General features: G+C 40.5%; 1 protein-coding gene across 1 annotated transcript in view; it reads left to right on the top strand.

Annotated features, from left to right (window-relative positions):
* The window catches only part of LOC117477944 (cyclic AMP-responsive element-binding protein 5-like), a 22,516-nt gene extending 11,275 nt beyond the window's left edge, over positions 1-11,241 (top strand). The window contains 7 exon segments of the mRNA XM_034124768.1: positions 2,703-2,829; positions 3,110-3,181; positions 7,768-8,022; positions 8,024-8,080; positions 8,659-8,949; positions 9,039-9,147; positions 9,997-11,241. Of these exon segments, the coding sequence (XP_033980659.1) occupies positions 2,703-2,829; positions 3,110-3,181; positions 7,768-8,022; positions 8,024-8,080; positions 8,659-8,949; positions 9,039-9,147; positions 9,997-10,139 (1,054 nt within the window). The 3' untranslated portion in view covers positions 10,140-11,241.

Below are 11,241 nucleotides of genomic sequence, written 5' to 3'. Positions count from 1 at the left end.
ATAATAAATTATTAACTGATTAAAATACCACAAGACTTTAGCCGATTAAAAAGTAACATTGTAAGCGGCTCCTCTAATGTGGACATTTTGTAACTGGTAAATATCTAAAATTGCATCTGTCAATAGATTATGATCAATCTTTATATTTATAAGTATTTATAAAATATGTTAGTTGAAATTATTTAAAAAATAATCAAACAAAAATAGTCTCTAACATGTTCTGTTTCTCCATGCTATAATTAAACTTGAAACTTTATTTATTGCTTTTGCTTGTAACGCCATCTTCCTACTGCCCTTTCATATTTACTGCCAGCTTCTTTCACAAATTGTAATTTAACTGCTACTTCAGTGATTTAATTTGTCTTTTCTTTCACTTTTCCATAAAATATAGTTCTTAATTGGTTTGTCTACTAGCCATAATGTCACCTAATAAATCAGAAGAGGCAGTTTTATAATGTCATTATACTCTGGGAACATTATGAATACATGGTCAGTGCCTTAAAGGGGAACACTTACAAATCTAATAATTACAAAAAAACATTTCCCATGGCCTAGGAACGTTTATTCAACATTTGGAAACATGAGCAACTCTCCCTTAAAGCCAGAAACTAGAGAATAAAGTCTCAAACTTGTGATGTGATCAAGTATATACTGTAGATCTGCTATATAGACAATGACTGGAAGACAGATTTTGTGTACCAACAGAATGTTTTTGATCTTTCTCTTAGCATCATTATTTGTAATGTTCCCATTTCCTAAACCAAAAAGAAAATGCCCTGACACACTAAGAGCATGCCCCTTGGTGATTTCAGTGTTACCTCAAACATCTTTCCAAACACATTGTCAATGAAGCAGTTTCAGACCTGATACCTGATGACATCATACACTTGAGTTTTTGGGTTTGAGTCATTTTACAGCCTACTCTTATCCTGACACCCTGTCTTACAAAAAGAAAAGCTCTCTAATTCTGCTTGCAACATATAGTAGATAAAAAAAGCCTCTTTCCCACATTAGATAAACCAAAGGGCCAAAAGGACATTATACAGTCCAAACATCTGTCCCGGGGCAGACAGGACAGGACTGTGGGCAGTGACTGAGGCTTGATAATGGCACATAAAATCAGTGCCAGCTGAATCCAGCCAGCATGTTAGTCAGTGAAACCAGCTAAGTGTTGCTAAACGAACCACGGATCGTGTGTCTGACTGTTTCCCCTCGTGTTTACGACCAGTTTCCATAGCGACCTGGTTTCTAAATGTGTCTGGCTGTTGTCCCGGTAGAACTGTTGTGGTTACGTGAGGAAATGCTGTTTTGGTTTGTCTGTACTTTGTTGTATGTTAAACGGGCCGCATACCCCAGATTCAGTGGTGACATCATTGCGGATGACATCACCGCGGCCACGGCTGCCCACGCTCTCTTATTGGCTGAGAGCCAGAGCCGTTAGCTCAGCACATGGCACCCCGGGTCTCTGCACCCCCCGCTGAGATCCCTGAGCTCCTCTCCTCACGCTCAAGCTGTCACTTTTCGTTCACTTGTTTCACCTCATTACAGTTTAGTTTCTTAACCTCAAACCTCTGTTTACGCCTTCCAGCCCACAAACAATAACAGTTAGATTGTTGTTTGTTTTTTGAGGGAATGCTTTTGTCCAGATTTTAAGTGTTTCCTCACCCAGATCATAAAACAGCTCATCTTCTCACTTGCTTTTAGTGGTTTGTAGAGAGTTTATGTTTTATTTACCCCACATTTCCACCTCTTAGATTTCTTACCCTGCTAGTGTTGCCAGGTTGGACTGGCTCGAGGTAATCCAATAAGATCCTAAAACCCACCTTCTCCCCTTTTCTCTCATAACACTCGCATGCACGCAACCTGAGATCCTCCCTGTTAAACTCTGAGGCAGGAAAATAATTCAAGAAGTTGAGTCATGCTAAAATAAGTAACCCTTTTTTTAACTATAAAATGTAAAAAAAATCCTTAAATGAAATAGATTTTAGATTCACAGAGGAATCGATGACAAATAATTCAAATTTAATTAGAGCCAGATTGGTCCACATTTGGCAAAACTGCCTCCACCTCAGAACAGTGGAGGTAAATATAATAAAATGGTTGTGCGAACAGCATTGAACATTTGTTTTTAAAATGATGGAAATAGAAACAACTCTTTCCAGAAACAGATGTCTCTGTTATTCTGGATAATCCACCGAACAAAAGTGTTTGACTCGGATTATTTATTTCTAATGAACAGTAAAGTCTGTGGATTATCCAGAGTAATTGGGAAATTGTTTCTGAAAAGACAGTGGAAATCTCTAACTGTTTAAATGTATTTAGCACCTCAAACACAATTCCAATTGGCTTCAAAGCGTTGGGATGGAGGCAGAAATCTCTGAGATGGATATTTAAAAAAAGGGACACAATCTGTTTCTCTTGAGGTAAATCAGTAAATGTGTTGCCAATGCCAATTGTTGGTAAAACAAATCAAATAGGATTTAACCTAATCCATCTTCTATCATCACTGTGATTAATGTCATTCATTATTTCACCCCTAGTTTACCAATTAACTTTTTTTGACCATGTCCATCTATCTCTGCCATTTAAGCCATACATGTTTAAACCTGCACCCCTCTCTGAACTGGATAAGTGAAACTTTAGCCGTGGATGTCTCTGACTCGTCCCTCCCTCGCTCTCTCTCCCTCTGCGGCTGACCACAGGCCGGTTCCCGGGTCGCTGTCCTCCCTCCTCCACATGCGGAACAGACACAGACAACCGCTGCCAGCCTCCTTACCTGGCACGCTGCCAGACCCCGCCATGCAAGGGGCAGCTGCTCAGCACATGCCTGTAAGTTCCAGAGACTCACACACAAACATTTGCATCCAGACATGCATGATTTATAGTTGCAGGTATAGTGGCCAAAGTGGTCAAGATCCTCGAGTTGGAAATATTCATGGCTGACAGAAAAAATCACTTCACTCTTGTGTATGAATTAATGAAAAGTGTCAAACTCCAAATGGATGTGACCTTGTGAGGAACTCTTTATCCTGGAGGTTATGTATGCGCTATAGCTTTTCCTTGTAACGCTTGAAAGGTTATTTTTGTGTCAATTCCTTTCCTTCTTCAGATGGAGAAGCAAATGTCGTGTGTAATGGGTTTACCCGGTCCTGGACACAACCACGCCTGTTCCTCGCCTCAGGTACTGAGCACACGTTTTCTTATTGTTTCTCACTGATTATTCTTTTCCTTTCCCTGTATGAGCACAACATACATATATACAATTGCTGACAACAGTTAGTACAGCTGGACTACTCATGGCTTCTTGAAAACCTATACCAAGGCCATTGTTTTTGGAATAGAGCTGATAGTCATTTCTTAACCATTCTTATATTTGCACAGTGAGAATAAAGCTACAACCAGGAGCTGGTTACCTCATATTAGCACAAAGGCTGTAAAACAGGGGAGAACATATAGCCTGAATCTATCCAGAAGTGACTAAATCAGCCTTTCCCAGCACCCCTAAAGCTCACCTATTTAAATGTTATATTTCATCTTATTTAATCTGTACTAAAGCTAATATGTTAAAGTGTCAATTTGCCGTAGTAGTCCCTGTAGGCGAATGCGAGAAAAATAAATTAATGGCGAAAAAAACGAATACAAATTGGGAAATTGGGTGTTTGACTGAACATTTAGATTCAACAATAATTTGGAGCGATTCTGTAACAGACTTCAGAAAGATAAAGAAAATACATTTCTGCAATTTTACTGTTGGAGGTTGTTGTTTGGTACATTTGCCGCTCAACTAAGGGAGTGTTCCAAAAGGGGAAAGTGGCTGTTCTTTGTGTCACGGTTTATCTTACTATGTGCCTTATATTTAGTGCTATATAGTGCTATCAATCTTCTTATGTAATTCTCCAACTGAAATTAAATAACTATATTACTCAAACTGCTGTCCCATTCCTCTGAAATTGAAGCCACAAAACACACATTCTGCCTTTGGCTTATTATTCTCTAATCAGGACAGGCGGGAAGCAGAGTGTAATTCTACACTTTAACCAACACACACACACACACACACACACACACACACACACACACACACACACACACACACACACACACACACACACACACACACACACACACACACACACACACACACACACACACACACACACACACACACACACACACACACACACACACACACACACACACACACACACACACACACACACACACTCACTCACAAATGCTCACACAGGTCCCGCACCACAGGAAGTCCTAATCTACATGCTCTCCCTGGCTTTTCTTGGTTGTTTTATTTTCCTTGTGTCAACTTGCTCTCAATCTCTACCCTGGTAAATTTTACATATCCTCTTTCTAGGTGCATGTAGTATAAATTGTTAAATATGTGTGCTATCAAAAGCAACTTCAAAGGGAAAACTGTGAAAACACCCTGCGTCCACCCAAACACACACACGGGTTATGACTTCATGTGCAGAGCTTGTATATAGAGTGGCAAATGAAAAGTGGTCTCAGGCTTTGGAGCTGCTCAGGTCGCAGGTTCAAATCTAAACCTTACTTCTTTGAACACGCACCCACAACCCCCTTTTCTCCAGACAAATTTAAATTGTATTCTATTGTAATTTAGTCTCGTCTGGTGTTGTGTTTTACAATTCCGAGGTATGAAACATGACCCTGCTTCTGTAAAACCACAAAAGGGTTATTAACATGCCTCTGTTGTACAGTAACTCCAACTCTCAGCTGAAGAGGAAAAAGTAAACGGTCCAACAAGTGGATCAGTGTTTCATGTACAGTTCTGTCTTCATTCACTGATCCCTCCAGACAGAAATATCAACTGTGGTGTGTCATCCAGGACAAGAGACACCATGATGTAATCAACTAGGCACACAGTGTCAGGCTGTTTCTATGTAGTAAACAGAGCTGAGATAACTATGTGTGTGTGTGGTGTGTGTGTGTGTGTGTGTGTGTGTGTGTGTGTGTGTGTGTGTGGTGTGTGTTGTGTGTGATGTGTGTGTGTGTGTGTGGTGTGTGTGTGTGATGTGTGTGTGTGTGTGTGTGTGTGTGTGTGTGTGTGTGTGTGTGTGTGTGTGTGTGTGTGTGTGTGTGTGTGTGTGTGTGTGTGTGTGTGTGTGTGTGTGTGTGTGTGTGTGTGTGTGTGTGTGTGTGTGTGTGGTGTGTGTGTGTGTGGTGTGTGTGTGTGTGTGTGTGTGTGTGTGTGTGTGTGTGTGTGTGTGTGTGTGTGTGTGTGTGTGTGTGTGTGTGTGTGTGTGTGTGTGTGTGTGTGTGTGTGTTTGACTGGCACTGGGCTGGCTGGCACAGAGAGACTCGGTGACCTCATCCTTGGCAACGGCTAAATGTGCTCCCTTTTTTCGCCGTTGAATGGTTGAAGGGGGAAAAAAAATCTGCTTCTTCTCTTAAAGAAATATTGTGTAACAGGGAACAGATAGCAATATTGCCAGAGAGAGAGAGAGAGGGAGGGAGGGAGGGAGGAAGGGTGATGTCATGCTCTAAACATGACCTCTCCCTCCTCTGCTGAGGGGAGGAGAAAGGTGAGATGAGGTTTAATTTAGCTCTTACAGTCTGTTTAGTCAGGTGATATGCGGTAATGATAAAGTGTGAAGGTATCAAGCTGCAGACTGCAGCATTTATTGGAACACATTATCCCTCTTATCTACAGTTGTTTTCACAGTTGTGGATAATTGGGAGAAAAGCAGATGATGGGCTAAGTGGGAGATAGTGGCTGAGAGCGGTTATCATTTGAATTTTGAGACATTTTGCTACTTAGAGGTAGAATACTGTGGGATACTGAGGCTCATTTGACCCGAAATGGCCCGAAGTGGCCTTTATATTTGATAGCTTATCTGCTTTTAGCATACACTGTTTATATCTGGATAAATATATCTGTACATACAGTCTGCGGTTGTTACCAATTTAGTCGGTGTTGGGGGTCAGGCACACCAAGTATAAGAGTTGTGAAACATTTATGTATGACAACAGCTCTTGGTGTTTAGTGTGTCACATCGTTAGGTTTAATAACCCTGTGGGCAGTAGTGGAAAAAGTACTCATCTTTTACTTAAGTAGAAGTAGTAATACCACAACCTAAACATACTCCATTGCATGTAAAAGTCCTGAGTTCAAAATGCTACTTAATTAAAATGAAAAAGTAGTCATTACGCAGATAGGCTTTTTTGGGTGTTGCATTATTATAGAATATTATTCTGTTTATTTATTATCACTTAAAAATACATATAAGAGTTTACTTACTGTATATTTTGTGGATCCAAGTTCGGATACTCTGTTTACTAGTGGGAAGATTATTATGTTTCATAAACCGTAAACACGTCATGTGTTTTTATGTAAATTGACAGCATTGAGCATTCAACTAAGCCATTTAATAAAGTGGCTTAAACAGAACTCAACCCCAAATCCATCTAGGCCTAAATGGATTTAAGTTGTATTTCATTCATTGACAAAAGACTTTCAGTGATTCAGAAACTATATTTCACTTGCTGTAAAAGTCCTTCCTGTGTCCTCTTATACCAGGTTCACAAGCCTTTGAGACATGCGAGAGTCTGTAACGTTCCTAGAGGCCATGATAAACTCAGAAGGAATCTGCTGTTTAAATGAGAAGATGTGAAAATATACAAACTATTATGAGAGTGTCAATTACTGAGGTTAATCTCTCTTAAGGATATGATATGTACAACTCTTGACTCACAGCACACAGCCTTTTCAATAGCAGAAATGTGATATGTGTGAGGTATGCATTGGTTTAGGTGATTGTTGTGATGTCTGCACATGTGGTCAACATAATTCAAAGCTGACATCATATCTCATACATATACAAATCTTGTTATTTTCAGCTGGTATTGAATGTTTTATGCAACATCAAATGTTTTGTTACAGTGACTCAAGCTGTGGAATGTACTTTAACTCAAGTTCAGTCAGACAACTCACGTGTTTCTTTAACATGTTTATTAGAAGCAGCATATAGTTGAGTTTGGCGACTAGGCTCGGCCTCATCACTCCACAGATATACATAGCACGATGAGTGATGATTAAATAACTAACCCCCGAGCCTACAGGTGGAAGCTGGGGTGGTGGTGGGGCGGTGTTGGGGCAGGCAAGCAGCAGCGACGTGGAAGTAGCTGCAGCAATAGCAGCAGCAAGCAATGCATAGAGAGATATCTGGCAGGTTAAATAGAGCAGCATATTAAGGAGACTCTGTTTGGTTGGTTGTAGAGTGGCAAGGGGCGTTATGTATGAATGCAGCATAAGTGCTCAAGTTGACTGCCTGAACTAGCTCGTAGGCTTCGCCCCATTACTGTACTGAGGTACAATTTTGAATGACTTGTATTTTACCTGAGCATTTTCATTTAATGCTACTGTATACTATCATTTAAATCTCCTAATAAATATACGTTGACATATTCCTATAGGTTAAGGTATTCAGCAGCAGTTTAAACAAAGTAGTTCAAATGAGCTCTGCCTTAATGCATCAAAAATCAAATCCAGTAATTGAATATATACTGTATTTGATTTTGAAATGGCGCATAACGAGTACTTTTGGTATTTTAAGGATCCAAAAACATTTATAATTTTACATAAATAAGATTTCGAATGCAGTACTTTAACTAAAGTATTTTTAAATGAAGTATTGCTACTTTCACATGTTTAAAATATGAGTACTTATCCACCACTGAGTGTACCACATGAATACTTAAATATATATTTGGTCTTTTTTTGTCTCTTCTCAGAGATCCAAACAGACGCTGGGCCATCATTTCCAGCAGCACCACCCTGCCATGGTGGGCATCAACAACCCTGTGACAGCCATGGATCACATGATGGAGATGATGTCACAGCATCATCAGGCTCCACCACTACAACACCACCCTCATCATCCGCAGCTTCCTGCTCCGCCCATCACTTTCCAACAGCGATGCCACGCTCCACCTCCGCAGCACATGGGAAGTCCCCACAGCCTCCACCAGCAGGCTCACCAAGCCCCGCCCCCCCCACCTGCACCAGGGCTCGCCTCCTGCACCACCCCTGTCTATTCCTTCACAGGTACGATGCTTTATATTTACTGCTTTGCCCAGTGATGATGGTGAAACCTGACTTTATATCATTACCATCAGTATATATACTGTGCCAATGAAGGACCTACTGTGTGGAGGTTTGGGAAACATGCAAAACAATCACACATCTGTTTTTTTGCTAGAATACAGCTGAACATTTTCAAAATGGGCTGTTTATCATGAACCAACTAACTCTTAATTTAAAAATTCACACTTGAGACGACTTTAAAATTGCATAAGTAATGTGACACTATACATATATTATTCTGCTTTCAGTCTGTTTTAAGTTCAAATATATGATTGAGGAGGATTGTGCACTAGTGTCTATATGTAATGACAATGTTATCAATATTATGAAAAGGGTACGTTTAATAAGGTTAGGCTTCAGATGAAAACTATTGGGGGAGTATTCCTTTACTTTGGTTTGAACCGTCATGACCTACTATTGCTATTCAGAATGTGTATTTGTATCCGAGTTGTATAGAACAACCAACATGCTAAACTAAATACATTTCTGCATTACGGCATGGTAGGGTTACTTTTTAAAGGTTTTTTGTTTTTTTGCAGTTATCACCAGTTGCGCAGCAGATGCATCCATCCCACTCCCAGCATTCAATGCAGGCAGATAGTAGCTGCAGCAGTGGAAGTGGAAGTGGAGGAGGAGGAGGAGGAGGAGGAGGAGGAGGAGGCAGCCACCGCCGCAGGAGGACGGCAGACCAAGACCCCGACCAGCGCAGGCAGAAGTTCCTGGAGCGAAACCGGGCTGCAGCCACCCGCTGCCGACAGAAGAGGAAAGTGTGGGTGTCGTCGCTGGAGAAGAAAGCTGAAGAGCTGACACACACTAACCTGCAGCTACAGGTGGGACACACTCCGCACACACACAAGTACACACAAGTTAACACAATCTGCACTTCAGGGATACCAACTGCTTCTCTCTGTGTTTCCAGAACGAGGTGACGTCACTGAGGTCGGAGGTGGGTCAGCTAAAGGAGATTCTGCTCACCCACAAAGACTGTCCTGTCACCGCCCGGCAGAGAGAGTCACAGGGGTATCCCAGTGAGTAAAACAACTGCTCTCCTCGCTAGACATCTCACCAGCTTTTCCAGATGCCTGACACCAATCATCTCCATCCACCACTGAGGGAATAATTCAGAAACTTTGTATGTGCACATAAGCGAATACCCCATGGTGACATTGTGTCTTTATGCAAAGCCCCCCCCCCTCAGCAAACAGACAGCGACCTTAAACTGTATCTAGCTGAGTGCAACTAAACAGCACTTAAGAGTAAAAACTCTGCTTTTAACCCCCACAGTCTCCAAATATTGGTACATGCACTTTTATTCCTATGGAGAGCCAATCGGGGGGGAAGCACTGCACTCTCTTAACGCTCCATTTAAAAGGAATGCATTTTTCATTTCCATTTTCATGCTCATTTAATGAACTCATACTTGATGGTATTTGAAATACTCTGGAGTGAAACGCAATATCTTATCATTTTGCCTTGCATGAAGCTAGCTTGGAACAGCGTGCCCATCTTGCACTCCAGACAGGTTACAATTAATGTTCGACAATAATTGAACCTGTATGTGACCTAAAAAGGAAAGAAAAAATATACTGCACCTTGTGGCTTAAAAGAAAGCAGCCATTATGTTTTAAAATGTTGAGTTTCAGAGAACAAAGATGGATGCAATATTGGCATGAGTTTCTTTCGTATATTTCTATTGTTGTCTTTTTACCTGTATGTACAGTATTAATTTGTTAAAATAAAAGAGATATTTTCCTTTAATCTTAGCTGTCGTGTGTTTTTTAATTAATTTGCATGCATAATGCTTACAAACGGTGCTCACAGAATGGACAGTCCTCACAGGATCGGTGTCTCTGATTGACAGCTGTCTCTGATTCCAGCTGCAGGGGTGAGCCCCGCAGGAAGTCCCATCCCTGCAGGTCCTGGGCCTCATCTGCAGGCCGTCCAACACAACAGCATTTCCACCTCCTCGGCAGCTGAAGGCATGACAGGGCACGACCCCACGCCTGGACTACAAAGATGAGGGGGGGCTGATGAATCCTATCAGCCTGAATTACCTTACAATAACACTTAAGTCCGACTCAGCATCATGTATTTGCATTATGGATGAAAATGCTGAATTGGATAGGTGAATGTATACATCCATTTGAACATTGAGGTATTTTTCAATATTATTATCATCTTTTTCTGGTTGGAAGGGAGACCAGAACCACATACTGATACATTTCCATAACAGGTGCAAACATGACCTTTACTGAGATGGTTACATGGCAACTGGATCCTTTCTGCAAGCCTGCTACGCTCTGACTATGCACACACACCATCATAAAACATCTGTTGCTCTTATATCTTGCACTAATTTAAAAAACATTAGTTTTATATTTCACACTCTATGCCTTCTAGTTGATGCCTAAGCATCTTCTCAAACCTGTATTTTTCTACAAATAATTCATATTTACACAACAGATATTTAATTTAAGATTTTAAATCAAACCTACGGCTGTCTTGGAAAGCCATTTAAAACGCGGTTGTACAGACTTTCCATTTAGGCACTTTTTTTTTACTTCTCACTAAGACACTAACTTTAAACTGCACCTCATATTTCAATCCCTGTCAGGTAATACAACATCTCTTATTCTGGTAATTCAATATATTTATTTTAGATCTTTTGAAATATTGTTTATCATATAAAACATGTCAGAATTATTTTTGACTCAGGAAACTTGTGATTTTAAGTAATTATATTTAAAATATCTGATTGTTTCTGTACATACAGTATGGTCTAGTCTGCCATCTAGTGACTGGTTTTGTTAGTGGTTATTGACCATGATGGCTGTGTTATGTTTGGTCAGTACATAGACATTAGTAATCTGTATTACGCAAAGCAAAGAAGAATCTAACATTTAATTTGCCTGACTGATATTTACTATCAGTAAAGTGTCCCAAACTAAAGGACTTCATTTTGGTACCAGCTGTAGACTCTTGGACTTTTTTGTCAAAAGCTTTCCGTTCTGACTTCCTGAGTGTCTCGTGATATTAATACATTTTGTATCCATGCATTTGTGCATATGTGTGCGTACATGTGTTTTTGTGCATGTGTGCCTGATTTGGACTAAGTGTGGGAG

Source organism: Trematomus bernacchii, unplaced genomic scaffold (genome assembly GCF_902827165.1).
Source record: "Trematomus bernacchii unplaced genomic scaffold, fTreBer1.1, whole genome shotgun sequence".
NCBI classification, from domain to species: domain Eukaryota; kingdom Metazoa; phylum Chordata; class Actinopteri; order Perciformes; family Nototheniidae; genus Trematomus; species Trematomus bernacchii.
This window is presented reverse-complemented; position numbering and strand designations above follow the sequence as displayed.